The sequence below is a fragment of the Dunckerocampus dactyliophorus genome, chromosome 16 (assembly GCF_027744805.1).
Source record: "Dunckerocampus dactyliophorus isolate RoL2022-P2 chromosome 16, RoL_Ddac_1.1, whole genome shotgun sequence".
Classification (NCBI taxonomy): Eukaryota; Metazoa; Chordata; class Actinopteri; order Syngnathiformes; family Syngnathidae; genus Dunckerocampus; species Dunckerocampus dactyliophorus.
In genome coordinates, this window is record NC_072834.1 from 1704841 (window position 1) to 1719762 (window position 14922).

Sequence of the window (14922 nt, forward strand, 5' to 3'; positions counted from 1 at the left end):
GAAAAAGTGACTAAATAGTTGTAATATTTCAAGAAAAACAAGCATTTTTTCAAAAAAATACATCTTTCTTCTTGTGATCTGACTTTTTCTTGTAATATTACAATGTTATTCCCAGCAGAGCGTTACTTTTTCTATGGAAGCTAGTGAGGCGTAAATTGCGTTGAGGCGTTTAGTTTTGGAGTTCTTATGGCTGTACTGTTCTGCTTCTACTGTTTTCAGGTCCAGTTCAGTGAATACATGGACCAGTGCAGTGGCTTTGATTTGTGAGTAAAAAAACCTTCACATTTTACAGAGAATGTCCATTTGCATGACAATTTCATATAAGCAATAACCCGGTTCAGCAAATGTGCCCAACATTAGCATAAAAAATGTATAAAAATGCAACGATTAGCATGTTTTGCGTAGCTGAATTTTGACAACAAACGACAAAAACAGCCGCACTTCCACCAATCAATGCTATTTATAGACTATAGCTCTGCATTCAATACAGTCAGCCCCCACAAACTCACAGATAAGCTCCTCACACTTGGCCTGTCTCCCTCCCTCTGTAACTGGGTGTTTAACTTTCTCACAGGCAGGCCCCAGTCAGTCAGAGTCCACAACCGCACATCCAGCTCAAGAATTGTGAGCACTGGGACCCCACAGGGGTGTGTGCTGAGTCCACTCCTCTACACGCTCTTCACCTACGATTGCGTGGCCTCCCAGAACAACACCAGCATCATTAAATTTGCAGATGACACTACAGTCATCGGACTGATCACTGGTGGTGTTGAAACATCATACAGAAGAGAGGTGGCGGACCTCATAGCTTGGTGTCGTGATAACAATCTCCTTCTCAATACAGATAAGACTAAAGAGATGATCATCGACCCAAGAACAAGGGAAAAGGAGCTGCATAGACCCCTGTTTATTGATGAGACTGAGGTGGAGAGGGTGAAAACCTTCAAGTTCCTTGGCACACACATCAGCGAGGACCTCACCTGGTCTCACAACACCCAACAAATTCTGAAGAAGTCCCAAAGGAGACTGTACTTCCTGAGAAGACTGAGGAAATTTGGCATGCCCACCAAAATCCTGAGTTGCTTCTACAGATGCACTATCGAAAGTGTCCTTACCGCCTCCATCACTGTTTGGTACGGTAACTGTACAACACGTGATAGGAAGGCACTCCAGCGGGTGATCAAGACCTCACAGAACATTGTTGGGGCAGCCCTCCCCACACTGCAAGACATTTATAAATCTAGAGTCCTACGCAGAACACACAACCTCATCAAGGACAGCACACATCCACAACACTCACTATTCACACTCCTACCGTCAGGCAGACGCTACAGGAGTTTGAAGTCCAGGACCACAAGGCTGGCAAACAGTTTTTACCCACAGGCCATCAGGCTCCTCAACGAAGCACTCGCACACGCCGCACGCAACACACGCACACACTCATAGCACTTTATTTATTTATTTATTTGTATTATTTACTTGTATTAATGTCTCGTCTGTTGTTGTTGCTTAATTTATTGGTATATATGTTTATGTGTTTATGTTTCTTATGTTCTTATTCTTTCATTTGTTTTCTTTCTTTTCTTGGGAGAATGAACAGAATAAGATTTTCATTGCATGGTATAACTGCTGTTTTACCATGCACATGACAATAAAACTCTCTTGAATCTTGAATCTTGAATCTTGAATCGTACTGCTCAGTGCTAATTGTGCTAAAATGTGATTTGTTCTTTATTTTTGTTTTACCAGTAACATGGATGACTGTGAGAAGTTTGAAATTTCAGAGAACAGCGTGAACAAGGGAACTGAGCAGATTAGGCCTGAATGCTTTGAGCTGCTGAAGGTTTTGGGAAAGGGTGGCTATGGAAAGGTGAGGCACTCTGTTTATCACTTTCATTAAAGCCATGGAAATTGTGCCTCCTTTCTCACAATTCAGAAATATTGTGCAAGATCTCATGACATTAGCCCTTTTTTTTAATGATTGCGGTGGTTTCCACAGGACTGCAATCTATTTATGGTGGAGGCTTGGGAGGAGGCGGTTCATCTAATTTGCCTAATTTGCATACACTGGTGCCTTGGTTAGCGTCATTCATTTATTCCAGAACCAAAACGGACTCTAACCAAAGCAAATTTTCCCATAGAAAATTATGTAAATCCAATTAATCTGTTCCAGACACACAAAAATATTAACACAAAACAGATTTCATAGATGATAATTATAGTTTTACACGCAGAAAATGATGCAAAAATAATTACAAATGACAAATAAATGGACCACTGAACATTTAACATCACTTTTACCTACTTTTGTTGGGAAAGCGTGTGCTGTTTGACTGCGGATGCCACAAACGTGCTACAGTTAGTTTGAATGCTTAAGTTTTGCTGTTGGAAGCAGAAATGAGTGTTATGGAGGTAAAATGAGACGGGCAGAAACACAGCGTGTTGCCCTCAATTCACCGCCGGGTTGATAGGCTGTTACGCAGCAACCGGAGTAGATGTGTGTGTGCACGCAGCTGATGACGGAGCCGCTCCCGTCACATTTACTGTACATACCTCTGAAATGACCACGGTCTACTCTTTAAGCTGTAAAATTCAGAGGGGGAGGCCTTGCACCCTTGTCTCGGTACGGTCCGTCGCCTTTCTCTTTTGTGCGGTCCATGCGTTTGTTACGTCGTGTATCTATAAACAACTCTGATATAAACAAACGCTGTTGTCCTAAAACGGCGCCCACGATGCATTGTGCGATCATGTGCAGGTATCATGAGATTTCATCTTGTGCGCGTGATCCAAGATGGCGGCGTAAACAATCCCACTATTGCTGTGCACATACTGTACATCCTAACCACTGTAATTGGTTAGGACATCCAGACAGACCGGGTGCGTTCGAGTTGTGGTAAGAAGCGGGGTTATGCTGCCATCTACGGTCCCATTAGAACAGGGGTGTCCAAAGTTTTTCCAGCGAGGGCCACATAGTGAAAAATGAAAGGATGCAAGGGCTACTTTGATATTTGGAAAAGCAACACAAGTACATATGCTAAGATGTCACATATACGTATATTTCAAGAAAAAACTGCATCACAGCTTTGTCATATACTGTAGGTGGAAAAACCTGTTATTCATGTTAACTTTCAGCTTTGCTTCCCCTCCAACCCTAACACTTTTTGTTTTCTTCTTCAGTTATCTTTATAAATGTTATTTTCGTAATATTATGACTTTATTCCAATAATAATTAAATGTTATTCCCATAATGTTAACTTTTTTCACCAGCCTAATTTTCCAAAAATGACCGCTTTTATTTTGTTTTGTTTCTCATAATATGACGACTTAAAAAAAACAACCAAAACGTATTTTGTCTTTATTTCAGCTCTTTGCTACTGAAATGACGTTTTTCCTCATTATTCTTTTGAAACTTCTTCTTGAGGGAATGTGACTTTTGCTGTTAACATTTTGACTTTATTCTTGTAACATTTTAACTTTTTCTGCAACCGATGCTGCTGACGCAAATGACAACTTTATCCGTTGTTTTGTTTCTCAGATTTTTTTCACCAACTTTATGCTACTAAATTGATGTTATTTTTCCTCGTAATATTACAAAGTTATTCTTGTAAAATTATGACTTTTTTTGTTAGATTACAACTTTTTTTCTCTTACTATTTTCACTTTTTTCTTGTAAAATGGCTGATTTTTGTGTGTGCGCCGCGGGCCACACTTTGGACACCCCTGCGTTAGAAGGTGTTTATGAGCGAGGGTGAACTATTTGTAGCGGTTGGCATGTATTCGTGCCGGGTCATCTCCAATACATGAACGTATGAGGAAACCCTGGCTTGTTTGTTGATACACTGCGTGCTACAACAGCGATGTGTTCCACGATTGCTTATTCGGTCTTAACGGGCTCACAAAAGACTTCAATAATTACATTAAACAAAAGACACAACTGGCGAATTGCTAAGCATGTCACACCATGCCACATCCTGCATGTACATTTTAATGTTGTGGTTTTTCTCAGGTTTTTCAGGTTCGGAAGGTATCCGGAACCACCTCCGGGAAGATATTTGCCATGAAGGTTTTGAAGAAGGTGAGTGCATCTGTCAACCGGTGCTGTAGCTGACTTGCATGCAGTGTGTGTGGGATTGAGGCGTGAATGTGAGTGTAAAAGGTTGTTTGTCATGTCGTGTGCTCTTGTAATTGACGGCCTGCCGGTTGAGGGTGTAGTCCACCTCTCGCCTTGTCAGCTGAGAAAGTGGCTGGATGGAGTGTGTATCTTTTCTTTAGTCCTCATTAAGTCCCATCATGAATGAACCATCATGAGTTCTCCAGTGAGCTGCCCCCTAGTGTATGTACAAAGGAATGCAGCGTCATAGAGGTAGCATTATTTGAGGAAACACAAGCAGCCCTTATTTATGTGGAATTAGCTCTTTAAATACTAAACTGTTAAAGCCCAATGCAGGCTAATCACGTACAGTGTAGCGTTTCACATGTACTGGGTGCAACAATATGCCTTTTTCTGTCCTGGGGACACACTGGTGCATTCAGTTTGTTAAGCCAGATGTGAAGAGTAGACTTTTTTTCCCCTCTCTCTCTCCATTAAAACCTCACAGTGGCTTTCTGCCCCGCTTGGCCTCTTAGCTTCAGATGACACTAAACGATAACTTTGCACAATTCCCAGACGCTTGAGGTTTTGGACAATGTTGTGTTTATTGGCTTAATGAGGCATAGCTCTGCTGCTGACACTTTGACACAATTCTAAATTCTAACATGTCCTGATCTCCTGTGCCTTCCCATCCCTTGCCAGGCCATGATTGTACGCAACGCAAAGGACACCGCACACACCAAAGCCGAGAGGAACATTCTGGAGGAAGTGAAGCATCCATTTATAGTGGATCTCATCTACGCCTTTCAGACGGGAGGGAAATTATACCTTATTCTGGAGTATCTCAGCGGTGAGCATCGTCATGCGCATGTATCGTTAGCATGATCACGTGACGTCAGTGATATACCGGGTCTTTGGTGTGAACACGTTTGTTTCTGTTGCCGACTCCAGGTGGAGAGCTGTTTATGCAACTGGAAAGAGAGGGCATCTTTATGGAGGACACAGCCTGGTAAGATGGATTTTACAGTATATTGCACTATGCTAGGGGTGTCCAAAGTGCAGCCCGCAGTTGTTTCTTATTGGCCCACGGCATATTCTAAAAATATCATTTAACAAGAAAACTACAAAACAAAACAAAAAAGCAAAAATGGAAAATCAAAAGTTATTCTACAATAATTTTAGAGGAAAAAGTTGCAATTTTATGAGAATAACATATTATGAGGAAAAATAACTTTTTTTTTTTTTTTACAGATGTAATATGAAAAATAAAGCAAAGATGAAGTTTGCATTTTTTTAGCAAATTAGGTTGCAGACAAAGTTGAAATTTGAAGTCAAAATATTATGGGAATAAAGTCATAATTACAACCTGAACATTTACAAAAAGAAAGTTGTAATAGTTGGAAATTAAAAAAAACAGCAGAAATGGAAAAAACTGATGTAATTCTACGAGAATAAAGTCAAAATATGAAGCGAAAAAGGCGTATTTTCACAGTTTTACGAGTCTAAATGTGTAATATGAGGAAAAATAGTCATTTTAGTAGCTTAGTGTTGAAATATTAACTTTTTAGCATATCTACTGTACATGTGGCTGCTTTACAAAATATCAGTGGTCCTTGCATCCTTTCATTTGTCACTATGCGGCCCTCGCTGGAAAAAGTTTGGACACCCGTGCACTCTCCAGTCGTCCCTTGCTACACTGCGGTTCAAACATGGGTGTGAATAATTGTTTGTCTACATGTGACCTGTGATTGACTGGCGACCAGTCCAGGCTGGGAATGGAAGGAACTAATGAATGAATGAATGAAGTATACCTGTAGATGAGGGTAATTCAAGCCCATCCAGGATGTGATGAGATGTGTTACGCTGCTTTAAAATATACTTGGTCAGGCAGCCTGTGTTATAAATAAACCACAGTCACACGGAGGATAACACCTTTACTTCTTGTTGGCAGTTTTTACTTGGCTGAGATTTCAATGGCGTTGGGCCACCTGCACCAGAAAGGCATCATCTACAGAGACCTGAAGCCTGAAAACATCATGCTCAACAATAACGGTACGGAAACCTCTCTTTTTCCACACACGTGATCGCACGGGTGTCCAGGCTTTTTCCAGGAGGGCCACATACTGAAAAATGAAAGGATGCAAGGGCCACCTTGATATTTTGCAAATACGCTAACAAGTTATACTGTATTTGTTTCAAGAAAAAGCGGCACGTCAGCTTTGTGACGTCGGTGAAAAAGCCCATTATTACTACCAACTTCAGTCTTTGCTCTTTCTTTTTTTTTTTTTTTGTTTAATTTTCCAAATATTGCAACTCTCTTCTTAACCTTCTTAAATGTTCTCTTGTTTTTATTCCCATAACTTTTCCCCAACCTAATTTTCCAACAATTACAACTCTTTTTTGTTACTCATAATAGTATGACTTAAAAAAAAAAGTTTTCTTTAATATTTCAACTCTATGCTACTAAAATGACATTTGCCTCATAATATTCCAAGTGGATTCTTGTAAAATTACGATTGGGGTTGGGCATCGTTTGAACTTGAACGACTGTGGTTCCGATTCTTAAGAACCCTGGAGTTGAACTATTAAAGAAATATGTTCTTTTTCAAACGTCCTAATATTACGTGAAAGAAAAATAAAGTTATTTTTGGAAAATTAGGTTGGGTAAAAAGTTGTAATATTATGGGAATAAAGTCAAAATATTTACAAAAAGATTATTTATTAAGTTGAAATATTTGGAAATGTAAAAAAAACCCAGCAAAAATGGAACAAAAAGAGCAAAGTTGATACTAATGATGTAACTAACTTCTCTACTTTAATGTCTTTCAGGACATGTGAAGTTGACAGACTTTGGCCTCTGCAAAGAGTCCATCCATGACGGGACGGTCACTCACACCTTCTGCGGTACCATCGAGTACATGTACGTCATGAGCATCTCGTCATTCGGGCTCAGGTAATTGCTGCACCGTCTTGACCCCGCCCCTCTCCCCCCTCAGGGCTCCGGAGATCCTGATGAGGAGCGGGCACAACAGGGCAGTGGATTGGTGGAGTCTGGGGGCGCTCATGTATGACATGCTGACGGGAGCGGTAAGCGCAGGATGTGGCGTGGACGTTTAGCCGAGCCAGTGAAACTCTTCACCGTAGCGTGCCGTGGGCCGTCTGACTGTTTTCTTTCACTCTCTCCCACAGCCGCCCTTCACAGGAGAAAATCGAAAGAAGACCATTGACAAAATTCTCAAATGCAAACTCAGCCTTCCGCCTTACCTCACACAAGAGGCGAGGGACCTCCTCAAAAAGGTGACGCGAAGGAACTCCCACGAGAGACACACGCTCATCGTTGGTGTTCTCTCAGCTGAAACCTGACTTTTTCTTCATCCAGCTTTTGAAGCGAAACGCCTCGATGCGACTAGGGGCGTTGCCAAGTGATGCTGCTGAAGTCCAGGTAATTTGTTCTTTTTTAAGTCTTGAATTCAACATTACCTCTTTGTCCCTCACAGTCCTGGTGATGGACAGACGTCTGATAAGCAGCTACATTGTTTATATTTGCAGTGGACAAAGTGTGGATAGCTTAGGTTTATTGGAACAGAGACAGGATGAAAAGTTCAGACGTTTCTTGTAGCTGCTCACATCTCGGGGAGGGATTTTGGTCAGAGAAGCATCCATGAAGCAGAACGGTTCCACCTCCACGATGGTGTTGGTCTCTCATTCGCCGTATCACCTGACCTCATCACATTGTCCCAAGCCTTGTCTGAGTCGTTGAGGGCCTGTACACGCTGTGGGCACGTGCTCCCAACTCCAGTGACATCCAGTGACATTAACCAGCTCCTATCGTTTTAATTCTGGGTTGGTCCCTCCCCTTTCTCACAATCATCCTTAGCTTGCATGGAGCTCCAGACATTGACTGTTCTCTTGTATTTCTAACATTTCCCAATTATTGCACTCGTAGTGGCCTCTTTTACTGGCAGCCCGTTCTTGTAGCCCGTTCCAGTCTTGTCCCTGAGGTCCTTTGACAGCTCTTTGGTCTTGCCTATGGTGGTGGAGAGGTTTGGAGACTGTTTTTGTGACAGGTGTCTTTTATCAACATGACGAGTTGACTTTAGGAGTAGAGTCTGCCCTCGTGTTTCAAACATCGCGTCCTCACCCTATCGCGTTTTTTCAAAAATGAATTAGTAAATGATTGCTGTTTCGTGGTAGAATGTTGTCTATTAAAAAAATGCATATTTAAGCAAGTTGTACGTAGTCATGGCTGAAATGAAGCATTTTCAAGCATAACAATGGTGAAATGCATGAAAATACAAATATAAGGCATTGAAAAGGTGTGATATGAAGTGTAATACAGCATCTGTGACTTGCTGTGTGCCCCTTTTAAGAAGCGGGGCCTGGGAAGTGATAATATATATATATGTGTATAATATCAGCTGGCTAGAGTTGACTGTTAGCTGAGTGCTAGCAGCAGGTTAGCAGTGTTGAGTGGCTGACAGCAGCTCCTGTGTGAATGTTCACTGCATGTGTTCTCCACTTGTTGACAAAGCAATTGAAATGCATCATGAGTCTCTCCTTAAGCATAAATGGCGGCAGTAGAGTAGTAATGTACACTGGCCTCTAGGTGTCAGTAACGTTACGTTGATGAGACAATAGCCACCAAGGAGTTTGCTGTCAATGCTAATCTTATTTATGTCTAAGATGGCTTATTTTCTATTATTATGTCTACTACATCGGGTATTACAAGTGTAAAGGTGACTGTAGGGGTGTTATTTCATGTCTAGAGGGCTCTAATGTTAAAAACCGTATTAAGAAGGTCATAAACAGATTTTTTTATGCTTTAACTACGAAAATATTCTACTTACCAATATTGAATCCTACTTTGCGGAAATTCAGCAATCGCCGTCGGGGGAGGAACCAATTAACTGGGATAAACGAGGGCCGACTGTACAGTGGCTCCCGTGCACGATTCAGCATTCACGACTTCTCAAATGAGAAACGCATCTCGTTCATGATGAGTACATCATTTCTAAATACGTGCTCATACAGGGAGAATGCACTCTGTACATGGCACCAGTGTTAGGATGCCCACAGTTGGACATGTTTGTTTTTGTGCTTCACTGATAATGATTTAGCACTTTGTTCGGTGGTCCTTGAACACATCGTAGTTGTGTGCCGTGAGAACAACGGAAGCACTCGCTTCGACACTCAATCCGGCCTCAAATGTTGCAGGGAGGAGCATATTGTGTTGTCAGAAAGACACATTCTAATCACTCGTGCTTTTACAGCCTTTGCTGGTGGTCCTGGAAGGGAAGCCCTTCAAAGCCCTACTTTGCCAAGGGAAAAGAACACATTTGTGTGTTTCATGGGCACATAATTGTTCTATTCTTATTTCGCCCTAATCAAATCCTTTATTTCATTGTTATTTTCTGGACTATAGAAGTTCTGCACCGGTCATATCTTCCGAAACGTACAAAATCAGCAGGGGATTAAATACTTATTTCCCCCCCACTGTAAATGGCATATCGTTGTCATCTCCTCCAGGCCCACCCTTTCTTTCGCCACATCAACTGGGACGAGCTCCTGGCTCGCAGAGTCGAGCCCCCTTTCAAACCTTTCCTGGTGAGTTGATCCGCAACGCAGCACTGCTCTCCCCGACCCGAACCCGCAATGACGGCTTCACTGACCCGCTTATTTGGCAGCAATCGGCCGATGACGTCAGCCAGTTTGACTCCAAGTTCACCAGCCAGACTCCAGTGGACAGCCCGGACGACTCCACGCTCAGCGAGAGCGCCAATCAGGTCTTCTTGGTGCGTGAAATCATCTGTGCATTTGTTGGCAAGGAGGTCACAGTCAGCGGACTAGAAATAACACAAGTCATATTTTAACATTAACTGTCACACGAGAGGCAAATGAAGTTAATCACTCGGCATGTCGGCCAACGGGAGAAGAATGCAGATTTACCCTGTAAACTTGGACATTATGGAGTATTTTATATGGAAAAACCATCAGGATAGAACTCCTTACATAAAAGATGCTACAAGCTAACAAAGCAAGTGTGTTATGTAATAACATAGCTCATTAATAATGAATGAATTTTATTTTTACAATAAGCTGAGGGCCAATACAAAAAAAAAAAAAAAAGGCTCTCGGCCGCACTTTGGACTCCGGTGATGTAACGGGATAATGTGTCTGTCATCCGCACACACAAAAACACCGTCTTACCAAAATCCCGTAATGTGTCCCATCTGGTTCTAAAGTCCTTTTCCTGGAAGCACCCCCACCCCCATGCCCCCACCCCCCCACCTCAGTGTTCCACCACATTGCTCACATTCAGCTGACTCTGTGTTTCTGTGCTCATCGCAGGGTTTCACATACGTGGCTCCGTCGGTGCTCGAGAACGTCAAGGAAAAGTTCTCGTTTGAGCCAAAGGTCCGCTCACCTCGCAAGTTCACAGGAAGCCCGAGGACACCCGTGAGGTGACGGCAGCTTTTGCTTTCCTCCCGACTCACCCGGAACGCATCCTGTTTTTGAAGGAAACCAGCATTTACTTAACGTGGTCCTCTTTTTTTGGTGTGGGATGTTCCAGAATTAAGTCTTGCTTTCCTCTTTCACAGCCCGGTAAAGTTTGCAGGGGGAGATTGTTGGCCCCGAGGTCCCACGCTGGCCGGCAGCTCATCCCTGCTGTCGCCCAGCAGCGCTGCGGAGCAACCCATGGAGGTGTCAACAATGGAGCAAATGGACACAAGCAGCAGCGGCGCGTCGGAAGCCTCGGCGCCGCTTCCCATCAGGCGGCCGTCAGGCGTGAGTGCGGGACTGTACAAAAAACAAGTCTACCCTATGAACTCCAAGCGGCCGGAACACCTCCGGATAAATCTATGACGCGTGGCTTTCTTTTCAACACCTTAATCACTTCCTCGCCCCTTAGATAAATACCGTAGATCCCCGCCATTTGAGAGGGTTCAGCTTCAAACCAAATACCCACCTCACTCGTGGTGCGACCACAAATAACACATGAACCAACCAAACAGGTACCGAAATAAATGCTTACAAAACAATGCTATTTGATACTGATTTACAACCCGCAAGGCATGCTGGGAGGCCCAACAGGAAGTTACCAAGCATGCCTGGCAGGTTATCATTTAGCATAAAGTAGTCATATACATGTAAACAATACTATTTTATACTTATACCATATTATAGTATTTACAGTATTGTTTTGCATGAGTACTACTATGCTGTACTATCCTGGAAGGCGTAATTGTTATTTTTGGTTACGCAGTGAGTGAAGTATACGTTTGGTTTGATGATCTGTTGGTTTGTGTTGCGTGTGTTTCCAACCAAGACTTTGATCAAAAATCTGCAGGTTGTGAATGCTGAATGGCCGGGGGGGGGGGGAATCCACCGTAACGTCCATCACCAGCTCTGTCGTCTGTTGGCCTCCAAAATCATCTGAGGTGCTTCTGGCTGCCCACGAGAGCTTCGTGAGAGACTTTCGTGTTTTAATGGTGCTCTTCTTTCCTCAAGTTCAGACTTTTATTTTATTTTTTATGAAACCCTCAAGTTTTATTTGTGACTAGTCACAGTGAACACACAACTTTCGGGCAGGGGGGTGGGTACCGTCAGCAAGAGAGTGTACCATGATAGCAGAAACATCAATCGTGTTGGGAGGCACTGCTTAGTTTATTTTTGTTGAATGTAAAAAAAAAAAAAAAAAAAAAAAGGAATGCCTTAGGGGGTTTAGACATACAGTATGTTTATGTTTTACATCTGATGCAACTGACTTGAATGCTATGCTAGTGTGTTTGGGAGCCTCCGGATTGAAGCCATCTGATTGCCCGCTGATGTTAACCGTGTGTTTGAATGAAGTATGGTTCCACCTAAATGTGGGGACTGAAAATCTCTTTCAGTGGACCAAATCCCTCCATCCTAACAGTCCTAGAGGTTGCATAGGGTGGATCAGCGTTGGATTGATTTTGCTCCGAAGCATTACAACAGACTCAACTGTGAATTAGTTATATACAGCATGACATATTAGCATATTTATTTAAGAGCCATGGTGTTCATGAATGGCTCACACTATGCAAACTAGATATTTATTGTGTAGTCTACCGGAGAATAGAGTCATGAAAAATGATTTACACTAAGGTCATACAGCAAACGCAGATGCAGCTTTTGTTTGTCAAAAATTGGCATCAGTGAATGATGTCTGTCTTATTGTGACATTTTTAGGGCAATTTTTTGTTTTATATACTGATCTTTGTTCTTGCTTGACACTTGAACTTTTTTTTTGAGCAGCCCACTGTGAAGCAAAATGAAATTGTACCTTGTGCCTGACAGAGTGCACGTGGTGTACTTGTGTCTTTATTGGATTGAGAGTTTGTGAAATACACATTCTGTTTTGTAATTTTTTTATTTTTTAAATTTGCGTCATCTTGATTGAAAGTCATGTTCTTTATTCGGTCCCGGATCACTAGCATCTGTTTGGAAACAGTCTCCCATTAGAATGAGTATGCAGTATAGATCAGGGTTCACCAACATTTTTCCTTGTGAGAGCTACTTTTAGAAAATGAAAATGGCCACGAGCTACTCATTTTTGTAGAAATGATTTTCATACCTTATTTCAACCCAAACAAATCAAATATGCTTGTTTTACCAAAACATTCACAAAATGCTGGTATCCACAACTCACATTTTATGTTTCAGAATACATTTCTTTCCAGTGTTCTCACATTATTAACTGAAAACCTGAATGAAAAGCAGGCTTGCAGGCACCTAGTGTGGTCGTGGGGGGCTACCTGGTGCCCGCGGGCACCACGTTGGTGAACCCTGGTATAGATACTGTCCAATGATAGCAAGATTTACCCACGTCCTTCTATGTGTATATGAACAGTGCATAACTTACATCAGGTCGTACAGAACAGGAGTGTAACGTAGACGCCGTGTTAACCGTTGAGTCATACGTCGACATCACTGCCATATTGGATGTGGTGAGAGAGCGTGGAAGAGCCCTTATTCATGGATTTGTACCAACCGGTTTACAGTCCAAACGAGGTCTCTCTGGATTACCTTTCACAGGTAAGGCTGATAAATACTTTTGCTTGTATTTGGCCATTATAACATCATTTTACGAACATAATTTGTTGACTATCTCAATGAGGTGTTTGTTCCTTGTGTATGGTGTGACTCCATGGGAGTCTTTTTTGCACATGCCCACTGTAACACTCGACAGGCGTGAATGGAATACTCGATTAATTTTTTTGACTCAAAACTCGAGTCAGTAAAAGCAACCGAGATTGCCGTCACTAATGCCAACTCAAATTCAAGCGAGCATCCGCCCTAGCTGCCGCTCATAGGCTGAATTACAGGAAAAGCCAGCCTGTTTATGTCAAATCAGATCTTCGGTGGGGAGGAGTTATTAAGCTTGTTGCACATGTCAGCTAATTTATCCCACGAAGAGGAAGCCGCGGGACGTTTAAAACTACTTTCCAGCCAACTGAAACCGTAATCGCTGCAGCGTGCCTCTATTTTGCATCCCTTTTCGATGGGAAATCTTTCAATCTTCTGGCACAGAGTACAGGTGAGAAACATGTTAATACTTTAAGTACTTGACAAGATGACTTCAACAGTGCCATTTCGTTTGAAAGCAGCTGGCCTCTTAAATTGAAATGGAATATTCTGTCAGCGAAATGAAGCTCCTCATAATATGACTAATTTGTTTTGGACTGGTTAAATAATTTATTAGCACATTGTACAGTAGTGTAACCAAGGGTTACCACTCGTTACAAGCCCCAGGGGTCACCGGTTCCGATGCATAACACGCCTCATACGTAGAAGAGATTGAGAAAATTTAGTTGTACGGTCGCTATATTTAGCAAGTAGGGGTGCTCATTAAAAGTGAAAGACAGGAAGTGTATCTTGTCTCATGTATTTGTTCGGTAATTAAATAAAAGCGGACGACAAGGGTGAAGTATCTGCCGCGCAGGCGAGTGGAGCTTCGCCTCCGATTGTTCATGAATATTACTGTACAATGCCGGTCTGACAGCTGCATAAACCCCTCCACAATGCAACCCAACCCATGACAAGGTGAGAGCCACAAATGCAGATCAGATACAGTCCTGTCGATTGACAACACCTCGCCTTCCTGGGTGTCCAAAGTGTGGGGTAGGGGAACGTGGCAGAAATAGAATCAGTAAAAGTGGAAAAATAGAGCAAAAAGGCATAATGTAACTAGAAAAAGCTAAAATGTTGATACTAATAAGTAATAAAAACACAAAGATTTGTCATTTAAAGTAAATACTGTATATGAATAGTATTGTTTTTTATTCTAAATATCAGAGGACAGCTGCACAGCCCAATTTAAGTAGACAGACAAGTAGACAAGTCAAAAACAGTGAGCTAGCATTGTTCTACTACAAGCTGGAACTATTAATGCTGACAGCCCTGGTGAAAAGCCAGCATTTCATGAAATGCTGCAAACGTTTGACAGACAGCACAAATAGCCTGTGAAAAAGTGTGACAAACACCAATTCCACAACTTTACAGCATGAAAGATGACATTATAGGAAATATTGCATTACTATACTTACTATATTATTATTTATTAAATATCATAACAGTGTTTTGTTTGGTCTCAAGAAATGTTGACAATAATATCGTTTACCGTCAATTTGTGGGACAATAAACATTTAAAAACGCACCTGTAGGCCTGTCACGGTAACAAATTTGCTGGTCAACAATTGTGCTACAAATTATTGTCTATAATTGTTATCGCCAACATTTTTGAGACAGATTTTTCATAATTGTCATGAACGGTGTAATTCACATTTGAACCACTAGATGGTACACAC

The 14922-nt window shown here is 42.0% G+C and overlaps 1 protein-coding gene across 4 annotated transcripts in view; it reads left to right on the forward strand.

Moving 5' to 3' along the window:
* rps6kb1a (ribosomal protein S6 kinase b, polypeptide 1a) overlaps nucleotides 1-14922 on the forward strand; it is a 28814-nt gene that overhangs the window by 1560 nt on the left and 12332 nt on the right. Inside the window, exons 2-15 of one of the 4 annotated variants that reach the window (XM_054754043.1) lie at nucleotides 220-263; nucleotides 575-1870; nucleotides 4007-4075; nucleotides 4793-4940; nucleotides 5042-5099; nucleotides 6042-6142; nucleotides 6920-7010; nucleotides 7087-7177; nucleotides 7280-7387; nucleotides 7470-7532; nucleotides 9617-9694; nucleotides 9775-9882; nucleotides 10439-10551; nucleotides 10690-13652. In XM_054754043.1, the coding sequence (XP_054610018.1) occupies nucleotides 1754-1870; nucleotides 4007-4075; nucleotides 4793-4940; nucleotides 5042-5099; nucleotides 6042-6142; nucleotides 6920-7010; nucleotides 7087-7177; nucleotides 7280-7387; nucleotides 7470-7532; nucleotides 9617-9694; nucleotides 9775-9882; nucleotides 10439-10551; nucleotides 10690-10954 (1410 nt within the window). In that variant the 5' untranslated portion in view covers nucleotides 220-263; nucleotides 575-1753 and the 3' untranslated portion in view covers nucleotides 10955-13652. The remainder of the gene's footprint in view (nucleotides 1-219; nucleotides 264-574; nucleotides 1871-4006; nucleotides 4076-4792; nucleotides 4941-5041; nucleotides 5100-6041; nucleotides 6143-6919; nucleotides 7011-7086; nucleotides 7178-7279; nucleotides 7388-7469; nucleotides 7533-9616; nucleotides 9695-9774; nucleotides 9883-10438; nucleotides 10552-10689; nucleotides 13653-14922) is intronic. The other 3 variants (XM_054754041.1, XM_054754042.1, XM_054754044.1) reach the window with 3 other exon arrangements.